This window comes from Podarcis erhardii (assembly GCF_964252035.2).
Source record: "Podarcis erhardii genome assembly, chromosome: 2".
Classification (NCBI taxonomy): Eukaryota; Metazoa; Chordata; class Lepidosauria; order Squamata; family Lacertidae; genus Podarcis; species Podarcis erhardii.
The window spans coordinates 10,767,567-10,789,441 of NC_138498.1; the positions used below are offsets into that span (position 1 = coordinate 10,767,567).

Genomic DNA, 21,875 nt, shown 5'->3' on the forward strand with positions numbered 1-21,875 from the left:
ACTTCCGTTGAGGGCGTGTGGGGGGGGTGTGACGGCTTCGCGCACGCGCATTGCCGGCGCTCCGTGTTTGCGCGCCTGCCGCCGCCATCTTGGTAGGGGCAGGAAAGAGAGGCAAAGGTGAGGGGCTAGAAAAGCAGGTGATGAGGGAACCTGGAAGGGACGGCGGAGGGCAGCCCATACATTCCCGGCTCCCCCTCGCTTTCTAAGGTGTTTCCGAGGAGGTCTGCTGGAGTTGTCTGCCGCAGGGGGTGAAACAACCTGTGGACTCCGGCTCCCATCAGCCGCGATGGTTGACGGGAGTTGTAGTCCAGTGGAGGGTCACCGTCCGTCCCCACCTCCCCATCCCCGATTCACTGGTAGGGGGTCGCTGAATTGTCAAATGAGAGGCGCCTCTGTTCAGGCTCCTTCATCCTTTGATTTAGGAAGCGCTGCCTCCTAAACCCTCCCGATTTGGTGGGAGGAACTGGGTTATACCAAGAGGAAAGCACTCTGTGTATGCTTAGCAGCATCCTGTTCTTTCAGCATTCTGTTTTTTTTATATATAAATTTTTTATTAAGATTTTAAAGGTTACAGAAAAAAAATTTAGGAAAAAAAGAATATATATATATATATATATATATATATATACACATAACAATCAAAGACGAAAAAGAAAAAACCATACATATAGAAAAACATCATCAAAAAACAGAAATAAGAAATAAGAAACAAGTCAAACCTTTAAATCACTTACTTACATTCACTTATTTCCTTGACCTCCTCACGCCTCCCATTTTTGTATTCTAATTCAGTTAGATATTCCAGCAAATCCTTCCAACTTTGTTTTTATCCTAATAATTTATCTTAATATACTATAATTTTACATTCTCTCTTTCACCAATTCATTTTTACTTAATCCTTTATATCTTTTCTGCTAAAACCACATAATTTTTTTCCCAACATCTTTCTAACATTCCTTAATTTTGCAATATTTCTGAAGATAAACTTTAAATTTCTTCCACTCTTCTTCCGTCAGCATTCTGAGCTTCGATTCACAGTAGGCCATGGGCATGGCCTGCAATGACCAGATGCAAAGGAAGGAAGGCTTTGCCTTGTACCTTCCGCTTCCACAATGGTATGATGCTGTGTTGAGAGTCCTGCATTGCAGGTGGTGGGACTGATCCTTGGGGACCCTTCCAAAATCTACAACTCTATTATTATTTTTTTATTATCACCATCCAATCAGTTACCACACTTTATTTCAGAAGGACTGGGGGAGGGGATATCCCTGACATGCTCTCCTGCCTCACACAGCAAGTATGAGGAACCTGTGGCTTTCCAAATGCTGATGGACTACAAAGCCCATAATCTATGACCAGTGGTCAGGGGTGGTGTAGTCGAGGGTTTTCCAAACTTCGGTCCCCAGGGGTTTTTGGAATACATTTCCCATCATCCCTGGCCAGGCCCTGCTGGCTAGGGATGATGGGAGTTGTAGTCCAACAACATCTGGTGGTCCACGGGTTCCACATCCCTGATTTTCTGCAATCTGCTCTCATATGCTTTAAACCTGCACTTCTTAACCTTGCATATTGATCTTTATTGAGTGTCATTTTGTGTATTTTCATCTGTCTCAAGTTAGGTATACTTATGGATGCCTAGATATTTACTTCCACCTTGGGACAGCTCAGATGCAACTTGTCTGGTTCCTTGTGTGGTATGTGCAGGGCCAGATATAGATGAAGAGAGGCCCTAGGCTGCTCCACTTGTGAGGCCCCTCCCCCACCCCCACCCTCACAACTAGAAGAAAATGGAAGTTTGTTATAAACAAAATTGAGTGGAGCCAAGGATAATGGGTATTTAAAATTCTACAATTCACAATTTCTCCTCTAAAGGACATAAGATATTATTGTTAAATACCATGGTGATTTTAAAAAATGCATAAAATTAACACTGAAAAACTTTTGCAATAACTGAACTTTACAAATGTTTTGTGGGCAGGCCGCAGGCCTCTTATAGACCTCTTATATAAATAAAAATTATTTTATTATTCTTATTATTCTTATTATTTATTATATACCTGCTGGGATTGGCAAGGCATCTGACCCTCCCCTGAATCTCATAGCTCTCCTGTAGCTGCCTCTGATTAGTTATCATTTAACTCTTGGGGGAAATAATTAGCATCAGATGTCATGTGCATGGAAGTTGCCGAACCAATTAACCAACTAGAAGGAGTACTGTTAATAGCACCAGTTTTTCTATAACTTGATATTGCTGGATGAACTGCAAAAGCATTTTTAGTTTGCTTTCTGTTGCCACCCTGGAACTTTTTTTTATTAGTGCCACTTTGTACGATTCCTTGCAAATGAAGGAAAACAACTTTTCTGCTTGTATATGTTGTTAATATAATTTTGGTTACTGAGGACAAACAAGATTGTACAAAAATAAGGTTGGGTGCAGGCCTGGCCAGGACATAGGCATCCTGACTGTGACAAAGGTGACCTGTGTGCTTGTTTGTTTGATTAACAGCTGTCAGGAACTTCAAGGTCCCTGCTCTCCCTTCTTATGGTCTTTGTACTGGACCTGGAGACTCCAATAGAGAGCATTCCATGACAAGTAGGAGGGAAAGTGGGCACTCTATCAAATGACAGGGCAGGATTTACATGGAGCAGGGTCTTTTCACTGGTGGTGCCCATTGTATGCCTCACTCTTTCCCAGGCCTGCTCTCTTTTGGCCTGTATTTTGGAGCTTTATAATTTAGGAAGACTTTGGAAGAACTGGTTGACAAGTCTTATCAGTTGCTGATGTATGAGCGGATTTTATTTGCTGCTATTTTGTGCTTCTGGTGCACCAGGGTTTACACCAGCGTAATAGAGTTGGCCAGGATGCTAGAAGGGATACAGTTTACAAGCTTTCTCCATTATCTGCACAGCAGGGGGTGTTCAGTCAACAGTGCAAAGGCTGAGCTGAAGCATCGCCTGCTGGCTACCTGCTTTCAGCAACAGGGGTCGCTGTTTGGTAGTACCCAATTGGTTAGCTGTCAGATTCTAGAACTCCCTATTGGTGGCTCTTAGGTAATTCACAAAATACAGTCCATTTATAAAACACAGTATTCATTCATAAAGTAGTAACATAAATCTCCATTGCTACATACTGGGTGTATATTTTAGCGGTTGAACGTACAGGTTTATGGTCATGCTTTAGTGTAGTGCTAATGCGACTGTGAATAAAAGGTGGCTGGGTTCATTGTCTCGGGGTTTGGGGGGGAAGAGGTGACAAAACTGATTTCCAATAAGTGCCCCCCCTTTATTTCCATAACAAGTCCTTGAGTCTGTACTCTGAATGGTGACACCAGGAACCTAGAAGGTGCAGGGCTTGTCCGTCCAACCCCTGCACAGTCTCATCAGGGCTGACCTTAAGGCAATTGGGCCAAATTCGGCCCCGCGGGCCGCTCCTAAGAATGGATTTTACTTATATCTATAAGATTTTGCAGACTTTGGCTGTGAACTGGGGCCCTACAAATATATATATATATATATATATATATAAATCAAGCTGTGCCCCAGTGCTTCAAATTGGGCCCCACTGGCTAGTCCTGAGTAATAGTTGCTGGGCCTGAGTTGCCCTGCCCTTGCATGAAGTCTTGGGTTTGCAATTTTGGGAGAGGGGAGACTGCCTGCTGGGCAGCAGGAGGGCTGGAAAGGCCCCCTAGATTTAGAGGCCCTAGGCTTCAGCCTACTTAGCCTATACATAAATCCGGCAGTGAGTATGTGTTAGGAGAAGCATAAGCATCTGAAAAAATAGCTTCTTATGCAAAACGTCAAGCTGATCAGTCAGAAGCTGTCACATGATGAACTTGATGGTCTCTGTCTGCTACTGTACAGGGCAGTGATGGCATCTTGAGTGTACTGATGCATCGGGTGTAACCTGCATTGCCCCAAAAAGCATCCTTGATGACCAACTCTTACCTGAGCTATCCTGCAGTTGCAATAAGGGATTGTTTGCCCTTTGTTCAGGGAACTGTTAATAATACTTGGAATACTCATCAAAATCCTTGGGCTCAAATTCAGTATTATTTAACTGGATAGCACTCTTATCTTTTTAACTGTGAGAGTGAAGAGTGACGTATGTTCTTATCTAGAAAACCCACCACTTTGTCACAACTTTAAAACTCTGTTGTTGAAATATCCCTGCCTTAAGTGAACTGTGAGGAAGGAGAGCCAGTACATAATTTGCTATAAACACAAGTCTAGGTGCGGGACAACAGTAACAGCCAATAGCAATTTATTTTATGGCTCTGCAAGTCAGATAAGGCTGAGGACATCCTGTGCTACAGGACACAAACTGAATCACTTAACAAGAATTGCACAACCCTCCAGTTAATTTCAATATTCCTTACTCCAGGGCTTCCTCAAAGTCCGTTGGTGAAGCTTTTCACTGCATGGAGGGAAGCATCATATTGCTATTATTTTTTATTTTGTTAAATTTGTTAGTCAGTTTATCTTGTTCAGGGCAACACTAAGTGACTTACAACCAAACAAATAGAGATTCAGTTGCTGATAAAGCTCAGGCCCAGAGCTGGCAACCCTATTCGCACATACTGCCCCTATTAGATGAGAATAGGAGATGTAGAACAATTATAGGCACACACAGCTAATGCTTCTATTGGCAAATATGGTTGCAAGTGCTTTGTTTGGCCTCTCAAAAAGCCCTTAGCAGGACTCATCCTGAACTTTTAGGGCTAAGCAAAACAAAACAAAGCAGCACAAAGCACCTCAGTACCTGAAATAAATTGCTTTTCTGACATGAGAAGCACACCTGCCTGGTTTGTACATGTAAATCTCCACTCCCACTGTGTACTCCACGGGTTGTTAACCCACTAGTGAGCGTTTCAGGATTCCAGGTGGGCGGTAGGGGGTTCTACAGCAGAAGCTGAACCCATCGAGCACTGGTGGGCGGTAAGGAAATTTTACCATCAAGAAAGATGCATTAGTGGGCGGCAGGTATAAAAAGGTTGACTACCCCTGGTGTACATAATGATACTTGTCAGTGTATCACAGGTTATACTGCCTTTGTACTTTGTCCCTGAAATCAGTGGAGATCCGTGCAGGATTGAGCAGGTAACCATAGCAATTGGGCGTAATGTCTGCTGTCCTCAACGCCCCCCCCCCCGCCACATTCCAGTGACATAGGGAAATAACCTCTGCAAGATGATCTATCTGTGTAAGAGTTTTCACAGCTAACTAGAGCTTGGTTTTAGAAGAGACCAAAGGAGTGGATTTAAAGCTCTTTCTGGAATGATCCCTCTGAGGAAAGCAAGGGAGTCGTCCTGAATACTATTTGGAGAGTAGAGGTCTGCTGGACGCCAAAGGAGAGTCACCACAGAGAAAAACCAGAGAGAAACAGCAAAGAGGTCCGGTCAAACGAGCGGCACTTTGGGTGATAAAACCATCAAGCTAAAAACTAGGGCCAGAGGGAGGTGGCTATAGTAATCATTAGGGTGATATAGAATGTGATGGTTGGCACAGAATTTATTATACTGAAAATATCAATTTCCATTTTTTAAAAAGTAAGTGTGGCTGCAAATATATGCTTTAAAGTGGTGTGTGCACTTGGAGCAGGATGAAACCTTACTAGTGTCTGCCATTTTTAGACGATAGGGTGAGGCGAACTTTTCTGAAATGTAATAATGCAAGGAGGGGAGGGATATTCCTTTAACGCTATGATTCTGTTACCTGGAAGTAAGTCCCATTGAATTCAGTGGGACCTGCTTCTGAATGAACCTGCCTATGATTGCACTGTAAATTAGCATAGACAAGGATTGAGGGAGCTAGTTCCTTTTTTAAAAAGTACTAACTTTCCCCAAGGGACACGGGTGGTGCTGTGGTCTAAACCACTGAGCCTTGGGCTTGCCGATCAGAAGGTCGGCGGTTCGAATCCTCACGACGGGGTGAGCTTCCGTTGTTCAGTCCCAGCTCTTGCCCACCTAGTAGTTCGAAAGCACGTCAAAGTGCAAGTAGATAAATAGCTACCGCTGTGGCAGGAAGGTAAACGGTGTTTCTGTGCGCTGCTCTGGTTTCACCAGAAGCAGTTTAGTCATGGTGGCCACATGACCCGGAAAAACTGCAGACAAATGCCGGCTCCCTCGGCCAGTAAAGCGAGATGAGCACCGCAACCCCAGAGTCGTTTGCAACGGGACTTAACTGTCAGGGGTCCTTCACCTTTACCTTTAACTTTCCCCAAGCAAAAGTAAAGAGTGATGTTTCAGATCAGGAACATGGTATAGATTGCAGTGTATTCTGGGGTATATAACACGCCAATGAAATGATATACCTTACTAGTGCCTCCACCTCTTTCCCATACCATTTTGACCCAGGAGTCCTGGCCCAAGGATGACTTGTTATTGAGGGGATGTTACCCATCTATTGGGGAGGCTATTATGGGATCTGGGATTTCCACAATTGAAGGGCTAGGGAGGAATGGCGGTGGGGCTAGATATCTCTATCGGCAAAGGGTTTCGAGATGCAGTGATCCTTGAACCCCTTCCAATCTACGCCCCATCCCAAGGGATGAGGGTAGGGAGAGCAAGGATTACACACCTCCGTCATTGGTGCTGTGCAATGCCAGGTCCATAGGCAACAAAACCGCCACCATGCGTGACTTTTTTTGTCTCGCAGGGATTGACCTGGCTTGCATGACGGAGACCTGGGTACGGGAAGGCGAAGTAGTCTCCCTACATGAGATAACACCCCCAGGTTTCTCTGTCCTCCATCAATCGCAGACTGTGGGTCGGGGGGGGAGGAGTAGCGTTGTTATTCCGGGAGGATTGCTCTTTCAGAGCTCTGCCATCACCGGCGATCTCCGGCATTGAATGTGTTGGTCTCGTGTGGGGCACCAAGGAGAGCTTGGCTGTCTGGCTAGTGTACCGACCACCCAGCACACCTGCAGTCACCCTGTCAGACCTGCTGGAGGTGGTGGCGGGCTGGGCCTTGGAGTTCCCAAACCTACTGGTTTTGGGAGACTTCAACGTCCATGCTGATGCCGCTCCCTCCTCACAGGCTCTGGACCTAGTGACTTCCATGGCAACACTAGGGCTCTCCCAGTTTGTTTTGGGCCCCACTCATCAAGCAGGCCACACACTGGATCTGATCTTTGGGGCTGGCATAGATGTGATCATGCTCCCCACTGTGGAAGTGCCATGGTCTGATCACTACGCTCTGAAAGCCGAGATTGACTTCCAAGATTGCCAAGATTGACAACCAAATTTAAGCACAAATTCGACCCACAGCTGTGAGGCATTCATGAGCTTTTTTGCGGAGAAAGTCCTGTTGCTCCGCCGTGACCTCCCTGCCAATTTAGACACAGTGACTGAACTGGAGGCCCCTCGACTGACTTCAGGTCCAGTGTTGGACCATTTTGATTGGATACTCCCTACTGATGTGGATAGATTCCTCCAAGTTGGTAGGCCCACCACCTGCCTCCTTGATCCGTGCCCGTCTTGGCTGATTAGGGAGTGTCCAGATGTTGCGTGGACCCCCCTGGTTAAAATTATCAATTTGTCCCTTGACACGGGGACATTCCCAGGGGAACTGAAGGAAGCAGTGTTATGTCCACTCTTAAAGAAAACTTCATTAGATCCCTTAGACCTATCCAATTACCGCCCAGTTTCAAATCTTCCATACCTGGGTAAGGTAATTGAGAGAGTGGTTGCTGAATAGCTTGGTAGGTTTCTGGAGGAAACATCGGCATTGGATCCATTTCAGTCCGGTTTCCGTCCTGGTTTTGGGACAGAGACGGCTCTGGTTGCCCTAACAGATGATCTCCGTAGACAACTGGATCGAGGCGGGTCAGGACTGCTGATCCTTTTAGATTTGTCAGCAGCCTTTGACATGGTCGATCATGATCTTCTGGACCACCGCCTCGCAGACGTGGGGATACAGGGCATAGCCCGTAACTGGTTGTGCTCTTTTATCTCTGGTCGGGGACAGAGGGTGGCACTAGGGAGGGAAATGTCGTCGCGCCACTCCTTGGTGTGTGGAGTGCCGCAGGGCGCAATTCTCTCCCCGATGCTTTTTAACATCTTTATGCGCCCCCTTGCCCAGATTATCCGGAGCTTTGGGCTATGCTGATGACACTCAGCTCTATCTGCTGATGGATGGCCACACTGACTCGGCCCTGAACACACTGACCAGATGCTTGGAAGCTGTGGCTGGATGGTTTCGTGGGAGCTGATTGAAACTAAATCCTTCGAAGACAGAGGTCCTATGGCTAGGTCGGGATGGCATGGGGATGAGGGACCAACTCCCTTCTCTTGCGGGGGCCCAATTAGTGCCATTGCCTTCCGTTAAGAGTTTGGGTGTAATCCCTGACGCCTCCCTTTCCATGGAGGCGCAGGTTACAGCAACAGCCAAGGCAACATTTTTCCACCTTCGCCGCATCAAGCAGTTGGTCCCTTACCTTTCCCGCCCCGACCTGGCCACAGTGATCCATGCGACGGTCATCTCCAGGCTTGACTACTGTAATTTGCTCTATGCGGGCTGCCCTTGAAGCTGTCCCAGAAACTCCAGCGGGTACAGAATGCTGCAGCGAGGCTCCTCACGGGGTCTCTGCCATGGGAGCATATTCACCCAGTGCTTTTCCAGCTGCACTGGCTCCCGGTGGAGTACAGGGTCAGATTTAAGGTGCTGCTTTTGACCTTTAAAGCCCTTCACGGCCTAGGACCCTCGTACCTACGGGACCGCCTCTCCTGGTATGCCCCACGGAGAGCCTCAAGGTCCATAAATAACAACACCCTAGTGGTCCCAGGCCCTAAGGAAGTTAGATTGGCTTCAACCAGAGCCAGGGCCTTTTCAACTCTGGCTCCGGTCTAGTGGAACGCTCTGCCTCATGAGACCAGGGCCCTGCAGGATCTGATTTCTTTCCGCAGGGCCTGTAAGACAGAGTTGTTCCGCCTGGCCTTTGGCTTGGAGCCAATTTGATTCCCTCCCTCCCTCTCTTTCTTTTTTTCTTTTCCTTCTCCTCCTGCGATGAGGCTACATTTTAATATTTTAATGTTCCATTATTTTAATGTTGTATTTTATTTTTGTTTTTTAGTTGTAATCATTCATCTTGTTTTTATTATTGCTTGTAAGCCGCTCTGAGCCCGGCCTTGGCTGGGGAGGGCGGGGTATAAATAAATTATTATTATTATTATTATTATTATTATTATTATTATTATTATTATACCTTTTATTTATTTGTTTGTTTGTTCATCCATGTAACAGAAATTGTAGACCGGTTAATCATAACTACCTAGAAATGTTTTACAAGATTTTGAGGGTGATCTGACTTATTGCTTCACGTTGCCCAAACCTGCAGAGACCTGCGTAGGAGGCGTGGCTGACAATGGCAGAACATAACGCCCTGTTGTGTCCTGCCTTGGATAAGGTGGCGGGTGAAGAGTTCCTGCAGAAAGCATTCCAGATCATGCTTGAGGAAGGTGTAAGGAAAGGGATGGATGCCTCTGAAAAGGTAAGGCTTTCAGGGCTCATTCTCACAACATAATCTTGGGGGTTGTTCTTATGCAATGGTGTATTTATCCAATGCTTAATTACTGGCATAACGTGAGGATGGGACTATGTCATTTGGCTTTCAAGCATTTATGTGAATGCCGCCTGAACTTTTCAATACGGACTGGCCAACCTGTTTCCTTCCTTGTTAGGTGTGTGATTGGAAGGAACCTGAGGAGCTGCAGCAAATCCTGGACCTGGATCTAAAAGACGGAGGGGAGCCGCAGGAGAGATTGCTGGACCGCTGCCGGGATGTTATCAGATACAGCGTGAAGACATGTGAGTGCCTGGCACCAGCAGCTCATTCGTGAAATTGCGTAGTTCTTGCATGTGGAGTAATATGTAGTTCCTGCTCCGGTTAGGTCTTGTTTCCATGGCCTCAAGCAGCAAAACAGGATGCTTCTCATGTTAACAGGGGCGCCGACTTATAAAAAATATTGGGGGGGCGGGGGCCCATACCGACTTATAAAAAATATTGGGGGGGCCCAAGACCTCCAAACCGCTGCTGCTGGGGGAACGAAAGGGGCGAGCCCCGGGCTGCCCTGACCTTAAGTGAACCTGTGAGGGCCCGCCCTTTGCGGCAGCCGATTGGCTGCCGCCGTGGGCGGTGAATATTAATGAGCTAGGGGGAATCCCCGCTTCTCGCGGGGCTGACGCCAGCCCCGCGAGATTGTTGATGGGTCGAGAGCCCGCAACCCCACCCCCTCTCTAGATCGGGAGTGGCTTTGTTTTAACTCATTACTGAATGTATTTTAAAAGGTAACGATCGTCAAACAAGGAAAATAAAAAATACCAACATAATTTTGTGATTTTACAAAGCATAATATAACTAATAATTTTCTTAAATTATTGGGGGGGCGGAGCCCTCCCAAACGAATTTTTGAGGGGGCTCGGGCCCCCTCAGGTCCCATGGAGTCGGCGCCTATGCATGTTAAGTGACCTGATAACCAAGCTGGCTATTGCCTCCATTGTAAAGACACATGGATTTCATATAGCCTATATATGCACAGTAGCCCAAAGGCGATGAAAATTGTGAGCCAAGGGTGTGTGGCTAAAACACCCTTGAATTCACTGTCCTTGTACACATGAGGTCAGAATTCAAGACAAATATCTCTGGTTATGTAAATATGTCCTAAAGGAAACAGCACGTTCTGGCATCTTTTCAGCAAACAGAGACAGCAGCGTACCTATGTTCAGAGGCAAAGTACAGTGGTACCTCGGGTTACAGACGCTTCAGGTTACAGACTCCGCTAACCCAGAAATAGTACCTCGGGTTAAGAACTTTGCTTCAGGATGAGAACAGAAATGGCGCGGCGGGAAGCCCCATTAGCTAAAGTGGTACTTCAGGTTAAGAACAGTTTCAGGTAAAGAACAAACCTCCAGAACGAATTAAGTTCTTAACCCGAGGTACCACTGTAATAAGTGCTTCAGAAAACAAGCATAATTTTCATAATTTTTGACCTGGCAATATATTGTGAACCATGATATGTGTCTGTGTGCACACGCGCTACGCAAAAATCACGATGCGGGGAAAAACTGTGAAGCCAGCCAATGCCTCTACATAGCTCCATCCTTATTTTAGACATTGCGATATATCAGTATATCACGATGTTTAGCTGGTGATATATCACGATGTTGAAAACCAGATATTGCCTGGCCCGAATGCCTTCCTGCTGTACATTTCATTCATGCCCTGTGTAAAAGAGTGTGTTGCCCACACACCACTTCCAAAAAGAGAATTGTATTTGGTATGATGTGATCGTGCTGCAGACTGATCCAAAGTAGATTCAGTTCAGCGTAGCTACACACTCTCTTTCTCTTTCTTTCTTAGGTCACCCACGATTTTTCAACCAGTTGTTTTCAGGACTTGATCCCCATGCTTTGGCCGGACGGCTGATCACAGAGATGCTCAACACCAGCCAGTATGTGTTTGCACTTTTCTAATGAAACTATGGCATTAAAATAGGTTGCAGCGGCTCTCTTGGGCTCAGTATGGATTATAGTTTTAAAAAGAGCTGAAAATGGTTAGATTGAGTAGATTAGGGTGTTGCTTCCTAGGGTGTACCCACATATTTCTTTTGTCCTCTGCAATCAAACAGGGTTTGCAGGTTCTTCAAAGGCAGAACTTTTTACCAGAGGCAAAAGTGGTCTTAGTGTACGTACAATCTTTTCCCCCAAAGAGCTTTCAACTCTGAAATACATGTCTTTTTATGTATATATTTCTATCCTTATCCCTTTCTATATACAGTCGTACCTTGGATCCTCAACACCTTGCGAGTCGAACATTTTGGCTCCCAAACACCGCAAACCCGGAAGTGAGTGTTCTGGTTTGTGAATGTTCTTTGGAACCTGAACGTCTGACGTGGCTTCTGCAGCTTCCGATTGGCTGCAGGAGCTTCCTGCAGCCAGTCGGAAGCCATGCCTTGGTTTCTGAACGTTTTGGAAGTCGAACGGACTTCCGGAATGGATTCTGTTCAACTTCCGAGGTACCTCTGTATCTCTATCTAGCGCTTTTGGGGGGTTAAAAAAATTGAGGTTAAAAAAATTGAGGTATATAACTAGAAGGGCCATGGGTATCTGCACAAAATGGCTGCCATGGGCAGCAAAAAAGAGATTCGTGGTACTCTGTAGTGGCGAGTACCGTCACAAAAACCCCTCCCCAGTGTGGTGTAGTGGTTAAGAGCGGTGGACTCGTAATCTGGTGAACCAGGTTCACTTCCCCGCTCCTCCACATGCAGATGCTGGGTGACCTTGGTCTAGTCACACTTCTCTCTGAAGTCTCTCAGCCCCACTCACCTCACAGAGTGTTTGTTGTGGGGGAGGAAGAGAATGGAGATAGTTAGCTGCTTTGAGACTCCTTAGGGTAGTGATGAAGCGGGATATCAAATCCAAACTCTTCTTCTTCCTCCCTCACTAATTCCATCCTTGATCCTGGAAGGAAGAGAGCATAGCAGTTTTCTTAGTGAGCCACCTCCTGTGATGCAGGCAAACTACATATTTCTGATAACGCAAAGTTGTGGGGTAGAAACATGACGCAGTTGTATTCACATATTCACATCCATGGCAAGCAGCAACTATATATGCCTGGATAGCTCAGTTGGTTAGACCATGGTGCTGATAACGCCAAGGTTGCAGGTTCGATCCCTGTATGGACCAGCTGCATATTCCTGCATTGCAGGGGGTTGGACTAGATGATCCTCAGGGTCCCTTCCAACTCTACAGTGCTATGATTAAGCCAGAACAGCCCTAGCTAAGCCCTCAGGTGGTGATATCATAGGACAGGACATCATGCTTGCACTCCCCCACCCCGCCAAGCTAAAGAGATAGATGTTGGCTGTCAGCACTCATGCAGTTCCTCATATCTGGTAGTTTGTTACATATATTCTGCACACTGCATTACTTAAACACCACACACTTCTCAGGGGGAATCAGTAGGACTTATGAGCAGGTATTGCACTGTTGGGCTCTGTTGTGGAGGCATGGCGTTTCAGAGCACTCAAAATTCAAAGCTTCCTCCATACCTCAGAGAGCATGTCTGTTCATAGTGTGATTGTCTATCCCTGCGGAAAGAGATTGTCAGAATAGTTCAGTGGTAGAACTATGCCCAGGTCATTTTGTGAACCATTTTACTTTTGTTAATTTTTTTTTCCATTTAAATAATATTTTTTTCAGCGGCTATGTGTGCCCTGCTAAGGGATGAAGGTCTCAGTATAATTATAATAGTACAGTATAATTCCTTGGATTCCTGATAGGCCTGCCAATGTCCCTCCAACCATTCGCCGACCACTTTTTACTTCCTAGGCACCTTTCCTAGGTGAAACTCCCCGATACCTACTTGCGACTTACAATTGCAGGTATATGACCCTGGACCAAAACGTCATCTCACCTTGTGTTCTAGGTACACATATGAGATCGCCCCTGTGTTTGTATTGATGGAGGAGGTGGTTCTGAAGAAGCTGCGGGAGCTGATTGGCTGGGAGGAAGGGGATGGGCTCTTCAGCCCTGGTGAGTGATAGTCCTTTCTGGATATTCTTGGTCAAATCTGCAGCAGTACCTTTACAGAGGGCTGTATATTGTCCACTTGAAGCAGATTTTTTTAAAAAAAGAATATTTATTAAAGTTTTCAAAAAACAACACAATACAAAACAAAACAAAACAACAAAATAGAACAACAAAAATACAAAAATACAAAAATAATTAAAAACAAATAACGTTTTCATTATTTTCTTTTAACATATTTTCCAGACCTCCTCATACCTTCCTTTCTTGTATTCCAATTCAGAATGTTAGTTCAGCAAATCCTCACCATTAGTTGTTACTTATTTCTAAACCTTTTTTTTTCTTCCATATCTCTTAAGCATTACAGCTGGAAACCACTTAATTTCTATCCAACATCATTCTAGCATTCATTAATTTTACAGTATTTCTGTAAATAGTCTTTAAATTTCTTCCAATCTTCTTCCGCCAACTCTTTTCCCTGGTCTCGGATTCTGCCGGTCATTTCTGCCAGTCCCGTATAGTCGATCATCTTCATCTGCCATTCTTCCAGAGTGGGTAGATCTTGTGTCTCACTTGAAGCAGATTTAAGCCCACCTGGACAATGGTCTGAAATGATGGGATTTGTAGTCAAATAACATCTCAAGGCCACCACAATGGCTATGGCTGACTCTGGTCTGCAACTTGTTGCACCGAAAACAACTTGGAGTTTTGCTTTAGGAATCCCATATTGATTCTTGATATTTGATTTATAAGTGAAAGCAGGCAATCTTCATGCTCTCTCTTCTCTGCTGCTTCTGACTTAGCATGGATTCTTGACTACTTGTATATTTTATTCTGGTTTTGCTAGTAATGGGGATGGCTAAGCAACCGGTCAAGTGTTTCACTGCTTCCCTATCCACTGGAAATCTTCTTTCATTCCTCCTCTGGCTTCTGAGATTTTAGAAGCCATTGTCCATTTGTAACCTTCACAGACGTAACAAACATCGCCTGCTTTGTAACAAAAGACGCCTGCTCCTTGGGAGAAAGGCGATGGCAAACCTGGACAGCATCTTAAAAAGCAGAGGCATCACCTTGCCAACAAAGGTCCGTATAGTTAAAGCCGTGGTTTTCCCAGTAGTGATGTATGGAAGTGAGAGCTGGACCATAAAGAAGGCTGATCGCCGAAGAATTGATGCTTTTGAATTCTGGTGCTGGAGGAGACTCTCGAGAGTCTCATGGACTGCAAGAAGATCAAACCGATCCATTCTGAAGGAAATCAGCCCTGAGTGCTCACTGGAAGGACAGATCCTGAAGCTGAGGCTCCAATACTTTGGCCACCTCATGAGAAGAGAAGACTCCCTGGAAAAGACCCTGATGTTGGGAAAGATGGAGGGCGCAAGTAGAAGGGGACGACAGAGGACGAGATGATTGGACAGTGTTCTTGAAGCTACCAGCGTGAGTTTGACCAAACTGCGGGAGGCAGTGGAAGACAGGAGTGCCTGGCGTGCTCTGGTCCATGGGGTCACGAAGAGTCAGACATGACTAAACGACAACAAACCTTCACAGCCATGAAGGCTAGGAACTTGCTCCCTTGTTGATTTTTTTTTGTGTTGGTTTGTTTTAATGGAAGCTGAAATCTGCACCTGATGATATATTCTGCATCTTTGCTGTGTTCTTACAGAATTAAGGCATACACATATACCTGGCTATGAGTGCATTAAATAGCATAGAAATAAATAACCTTAGACCATGATCTCTCTGGGCTCTTTTTTTTGCAGGGGGCTCAATTTCCAACATGTATGCCATGAACGTGGCACGATACCACCGCTTCCCAGATTGCAAGCAGAAGGGTAACTGGGCAATACCGAAACTGGCAGTGTTCACTTCGCAGGAGGTATGTTATTCTCCTGAGTTGTTTGTTTGTCTGTCTGTTTGCTGCCTGATATTTGACTGTGCTGCAGTCTTTCCTGAGGCCACCCAAATGAAGGAAGGACTCTCTGGTCCTGAATGGGGTAACAGTGCCCCTGAAGGACCAGGTGTGCAGCCTGGGAGTCATTCTGGACTCACAGCTGTCCATGGAGGCGCAGGTCAATTCTGTGTCCAGGGCAGTTGTCTACCACCTCCATCTGGTACACAAGTTGAGACCCTACCTGCTTGCAGACTGTCTCGCCAGAGTGCTACATGCTCTAACTATCTCCCGCTTGGACCACTGCAATGCGCTGTACGTGGGGCTATCTTTGAAGGTGACTCGGAAACTGCAATTAATTCAGAATGCGGCAGCTAGACTGGTGGCTGGGAGTGGCTGCCGGGACCATATAACACTGGTCCTGAGAGACCTGCCTTGGCTCCCAGTATGTTTCCGAGCAAAATTCAAAGTGTTGGTGCTGATCTTTAAAGCCCTAAACGGCCTCATTCCTGTATACCTGAAGGAGTGTCTCCACCCCCATCATTCAGCCCAGACACTGAGATCCAGCTTTGAGGGCCTTCTGGCGGTTCCCTCGCTGCGAGAAGTGAGGTTACAGGGAACCAAGCAGAGGGCCTTCTCGGTAGTGGCACCCGCCCTGTGGAACACCCTCCCATGAGTTGTCAAGGAAATAAACAACTACAGTGGTACCTCAGGTTAAGTATTTAATTTGTTCCGGAGGTCCGTTCTTAACCTGAAACTGTTCTTAACCTGAAGCACCACTTTAGCTAATGGGGCCTCCTGCTGCCACCGTGCCGCCAGAACACGATTTCTGTTCTCATCCGGAAGCGAAGTTCTTAACCTGAGGTACTATTTCTGGATTAGCGGAGTCTGTAACCTGAAGCATATGTAACCCGAGGTACAACTGTACTCTACTTTTAAAAGACATCTGAAGGCAGCCCTGTTTAGGGAAGTTTTTAATGTTTAATGCTGTATTGTGTTTTTAGTATTCGATTGTGAGCCGCCCAGAGTGGCTGGGTAAACCCAGACAGATGGGCGGGGTATAAATAATAAATTTATTATTATTATTATTATTACTACTACTATTATTATTATGGAACTTATAGACCACAGTTTCAAAAACCCTGCCCTAGTCCATAGTTAATGCCATTCCCATTTCCACTGTGTGTGTTCTTCTCTTTCTTGCATACTAGGACAAGTGAATGGTTGTTTGAGAAAGCTAGAGTCAAGCAATGTAGTTGAGATAATAGAATCATAAAAGTGTAGCATTGGAAGCGACCCTCGAGGACAGATAGACATTCTGTTGTGGCAACCATAACCTAGGTTTAAGGTGCTATTTGATCCCTAGTTTATGTGTCTGAGTTTCTATCACTGGTAAAGATTGGCCACCACTTCTCCAAAGAGAAGCAAATTTTATGATGGCTTCTGTATTATCCCAGACAAGACCAGTTCCAGCACTGGTGCATATGTGTGGGTGTTGTGACTGTGGCTTCAGCCTTGCCCAGACCTCAAACCTGAGGTCTTCTTGGAAGTGGAACAGGGGGAAGAGTGCTGTATAGGTTCTCAGCTGTAGGGCCTTTGCTACAGTTATGCAATCCTCAGGCTGTTATTTTAAGATTACCCAGCCCTGCATCATCTATAAGTGAAGAAGCCAAGTTACTGATTAAGTCTGTCTAGCGGAAGGATTGAGAAATCCCAGTGTTAATGTTAAGTTTGGATTAGTGAAGGATTAAACCAATATTCTAGTATAATGTTTTATTTCAATTCTGAGCTGCTTACTTGTGGTTTCGCTCTCCCCTGCTGCTTCCTCTTTACCATATACTTCTTTTGAATAAATTATTTAATTGGATTTCTGGGGCTGGCCAATATCTGCACGCACTCAGGAGCTGCTTCACTTCACACATGGCTTTGGCTGCTGGGGCTACACTGGGAGAGCAGAGGGGAGACAGGCTAAAGTTGTCAAGAAGGAGCCTTGGAATGCAGCCAGCTGTTCCCCGACTTCTTTCCCCTGCCCTATAATTTTTATTAAATTTTCTGTTTTACATTTTAGAGTATTCATTTAAACAACCTTAAAGTATCAATGACTTCCCTTCTTCTCTTTCTATGGCTCATTTTGCACAAACAAAAATCCATGCATATTTTATATAAACTAAACCATTCAGTACTTTGGTTTGCATACGCTTTGGATTAAAAACACGTCAAACCCAGAAGTGTGTGTCCTGGTTTGCAACCTTTTTTTGGATGACAACCCATTTATTTATTTTTTGATTATGAACAAAAAAAATTTGGAGGGCAAAAAAATGGGCGAAAGTGCGCCTTGGGTTACAACTTGTTTTGGTTTACAAACAGACCTCCAGAACGGATTGTGGTTGTAAACCAAGGTACCACTGTACAGTGGTACCTCGGGTTAAGTACTTAATTTGTTCCAGAGGTGTGTTCTTAACCTGAAACTGTTCTTAACCTGAAGCACCACTTTAGCTAATGGAGCCTGCCTGCTGCCGGAGCACAATTTCTGTTCTCATCCAGAAGCAAAGTTCTTAACCCAAGGTAGTATTTCTGGGTTAGCAGAGTCTGTAACCTGAAGCGTATGTAACCCGAGGTACCTCTGTATTCCATTATTACATCCATCAAAATTTATTTACACTGTTGGATTTATCTTAATGCTGCCCACGTTTTCAGGTGTGCACAATTTCCCCCCATATAATCAATAAACATTTTTCAATCTTCTTTAAATGTATGTTCTTCTTGTTCTCTTATTCTATATTCTAAGTCTGCAAGCTGCCCATATTCCATCAGTTTAAGTTGCCATTCTGCTTTAGTTGGGACCTCGCTCGTTTCCAATGCTGTTCTCCTACGTCTAAATATTTTGCCCATTTTGAAGTTACAATGTATTGTTGAATATTTTGCTGATACTTGCATGTGGCGTTTTAAGGATTTCTAGCTGCCTTGAGTATCATAGCAGTCATTTCCATATTTGTATCTATTTATACCATATGCAAGCTTTATGCTAATACGTGGTGTCCTCATTTGTCCTATAGCGTGCCCTGTTTTCTGGTGATGTGCCATCATAGCTTAATTGTGCTTGTGTTTGTTTATAAAATTCATTGATTGCCTGTTCTTGAGTTTTCTAAAAAAGCACTCTCAACGCAGTTTATTAATCAATAACATTAAATAATTATTGGGGGGCGGAGCTAAGGGAAATCGCTTCAAATGGACCCCAAATGATCAAATTGTATTAGACCAGGGGTCAGCAAACTTTTTCAGCAGGGGGCCGGTCCACTGTCCCTCAGACCTTGTGGGCGGCCGGACTATTTTTTGGGGGGGGAATGAATGAATTCCTATGCCCCACAAATAACCCAGAGATGCATTTTAAATAAAAGGACACATTCTACTCCTGTAAAAACACGCTGGTTCCCGGATCGTCCACAGGCCGAATTTAGAAGGCAATTGGGCCGGATCCTGCCCCGGGCCTTAGTTTGCCTATCCATGTACAGTGGTACCTCGGGTTAAGAACTTAATTCATTCTGGAGGTCTGTTCTTAACCTGAAACTGTTCTTAACCTGAAGCACCACTTTAGCTAATGGGGCCTCCTGCTGCCGCTGTGCCACTGCTGCACAATTTCTGTTCTCATCCTGTAGCAAAGTTCTTAACCCAAGGTACTATTTCTGGGTTAGCGGAGTCTGTAACCTGAAGCGTATGTAACCTGAAGCGTATGTAACCTGAGGTACCACTGTATTAGACAGCTTCCAATAGAGGTAGTATCAGTCCATGGTGGCTGATGCCCATTGGTGCTGCTAGGGCAGAAGCCAGGAGGCCAACAGGAGGTGGCGCCAGAGAGCCGATGACAGGCAGAGCCAACCAATTCTACGTTTGTCACCATCTCCCTCCCTGCTAAGTTCTATAAGGGCAAAACTGAGACTGCAGAGGTGGGAGCTGATAGGCAGTGCCACCCAGTGGGCTGGTTGTTAGAAGACCCACAGATGGGTGTTTGCCGAGAATAGGCTATGGTTGGTGGGCCAGTGTCTTATTAGCCCCAAATGGATCAGCCTCTGCTAGTATCCTAGGTCAAATCTGTGTCTAGGGCAGCTGTTTACCAGATCCATCTGGTATGCAAGCTGAGACCCTATCTGCCCGCAGACTGTCTCGCCAGAGTGGTGCATGCTCTGGTTATCTCCTGCTTGGACTACTGCAATGTGCTCTACGTGGGGCTACCTTTGAAGGTGACCCAGGAACTACAACTAATCCAGAATGTGGCAGCTAGACTGGTGACTGGGAGCGGCTGCCGAGACCACATAACACCGGTCTTGAAAGACCTACATTGGCTCCCAGTACGTTTCCGAGCACAATTCAGAGTGTTGGTGCTGACCTTTAAAGCCCTAAACGGCCTCGGTCCAGTATATCTGAATTAGCATCTCCACCCCCATCGTTCTGCCTGGACACTGAGGTCCAGCTCCGAGAGCCTTCTGGCGGTTCCCTCACTGCGAGAAGCCAAGCTACAGGGAACCAGGCAGAGGGCCTTCTCGGTAGTGGCGCCCGCCCTGTGGAACACCCTCTCACCAGATGTCAAAGAGAACAACTACCAGACTTTTAGAAGACATCTGAAGGCAGCCTTGTTTAGGGAAGCTTTTAATATTTGATGTATTACAGTATTTTAATATTTTTTTGGAAGCCGCCCAGAGTGGCTGGAGAAGCCTGGCCAGATGGGTGGGGTATAAATTATTATTATTATTAGTAGTAGTAGTAGTAGTAGTATCCTCTAATTCCCTCTTTTTCTGGCTTCTCTTCCAGTGCCATTACTCCATCCAGAAGGGAGCGGCTTTCTTGGGAATTGGCACAGACAACATCTACCTTGTTGCTGTTGATGAAAAGTGAGAGCTTCCATCGGAAACCCTTGTGAGACTTGACCAGGCCCGGGTCTCCACCTCATAAAATAATCTGCCCTGAGATATGATACTTACCTACCAAATACACCTTTAACAGATGCCTCCCCTGGAAAATACCCAAGGACAGAGATACCACTGCTTATCTGTGTTTTTCTTTTTCTATTGTTTCCAGATTCCCTCCCCCTTCCCCAATACTTAATGGAAAATTATAACCCCATAGACAGGTACACAGTGATTTCGCAGCTAACATAGGAGCTGATAAGGGGGGATAGAATTTAGCACCCTGAAAACCAAAGATTTATTTTTATTTCTCTTCTAGTCCTCAAGACGGAAAAGATGTTTCCCTCAAATTCTTTCCAATGACAAAAAGTTCCGAAAAGGTTAAGGTAGTGCATTAACACAGGGCCTAGAATTGCATTAAGAAGTCCTTAATCCACTGTGTCACTTTGCACATTGCCTTTGAGACAAAGTTGGCAGAGATTTAAAACAGGCCTCCCAAGAGGTTGAATGGCTCATCCTTGAGTGGTTGATCTGCACAAGCTAATGTGGAACAGCTATATGTGGATTTTGCCATTTCGGATTGCAGGTAAGGGATCTTTTTCTCAGTGCTTCCCCTTAGGAAAATTTTGCCATTTCGGATTGCAGGTAAGGGATCTTTTTCTCAGTGCTTCCCCTTAGGAAAAATATATTTCTGGACGTGGAAAAGCAATGCTTCACAGAGAGGGCTAGCCTAGAACTCCTTCCCTGAAAAGCACTAGTTTTCTGTGTGCACAGGGAATTTTGAAACAGGGAGGCATTTGACCATGAGATTCTATACCTGCTGCAGCCTGTAATAGCACATCCCAGGGCAAACATGCACCACACGATTCTGCTCCTTGCATAGGTTGGTTCTAGAGGTGGATTGTCTTAAGGCTCACTTCTGCCAATGCTTTCTTTCTCCAGGGGGAAAATGATCCCTGCTGATCTGGAGAAAAAGATCAACCAGGCCAAATCTGAGGTAGGTTTCCTCTGGGCAGCGAAGGGGGCAAAACTTGGAGCACAGGACATTTTCCTTCACAATGCTCCACTCTATTTCTGAGGACTTGCCTACTTATACCTGAAGGAGCTTCTCCACCCCCATCGTTTAGCCCGAACACTGAGGTCCAGCTCCAAGAGCCTTTTGGTGGTTCCCTCACTGCAAGAAGTGAGATTACAGGGAACCAGACAGAGGTCCTTCTTGGTAGTGACGCCTGCCCTGTGGAACGCCCTCCCGTCAGATGTCAAGGAAATAAACAACTCTCTGACTTTTAGAAGACATCTGAAGTTTTTAATGTTTGATGTTTTATTGTGTTTTTAATATTCTGTTGGGAGCCGCACAGAGTGGCTGGGGAGACCCAGTCAGATGGGCGGGGTATAAATTGTTGTTGTTAACAGGGGTGGCTAACCTGTTACCAAACATGATCAGAGAGAGACATAGTGTGTGGGGGGGGGGGGGCGTGTTGGGAGACACAACATCCTTGCAATGTTTGCAGAAAATCAGCTCTAGCCAACCCAGACTGCTCTGGCTGGGGTTAATGGGAGTTGTA

The 21,875-nt window shown here is 45.5% G+C and overlaps 1 protein-coding gene and 1 long non-coding RNA gene across 4 annotated transcripts in view; one reads left to right on the forward strand and one right to left on the reverse strand.

Moving 5' to 3' along the window:
* The first annotated feature begins 29 nt into the window (after positions 1 to 29).
* CSAD (cysteine sulfinic acid decarboxylase) overlaps positions 30 to 21,875 on the forward strand; it is a 32,749-nt gene continuing 10,903 nt past the window's right edge. Inside the window, exons 1-8 of one of the 3 annotated variants that reach the window (XM_081848946.1) lie at positions 30 to 117; positions 9,335 to 9,487; positions 9,678 to 9,804; positions 11,357 to 11,447; positions 13,424 to 13,530; positions 15,282 to 15,397; positions 20,216 to 20,295; positions 21,253 to 21,307. In XM_081848946.1, coding sequence (XP_081705072.1) covers positions 9,362 to 9,487; positions 9,678 to 9,804; positions 11,357 to 11,447; positions 13,424 to 13,530; positions 15,282 to 15,397; positions 20,216 to 20,295; positions 21,253 to 21,307 — 702 coding nt within the window. In that variant the 5' untranslated portion in view covers positions 30 to 117; positions 9,335 to 9,361. Of the gene's footprint in view, positions 118 to 1,022; positions 1,116 to 4,256; positions 5,391 to 9,334; positions 9,488 to 9,677; positions 9,805 to 11,356; positions 11,448 to 13,423; positions 13,531 to 15,281; positions 15,398 to 20,215; positions 20,296 to 21,252; positions 21,308 to 21,875 lie in introns of those variants that run through there. The other 2 variants (XM_081848947.1, XM_081848945.1) reach the window with 2 other exon arrangements.
* LOC309334630 overlaps positions 17,441 to 21,875 on the reverse strand; it is a 235,790-nt gene continuing 231,355 nt past the window's right edge. The window contains exon 2 of the long non-coding RNA XR_014153208.1: positions 17,441 to 17,919. This is a non-coding gene — a long non-coding RNA (uncharacterized lncRNA). The remainder of the gene's footprint in view (positions 17,920 to 21,875) is intronic.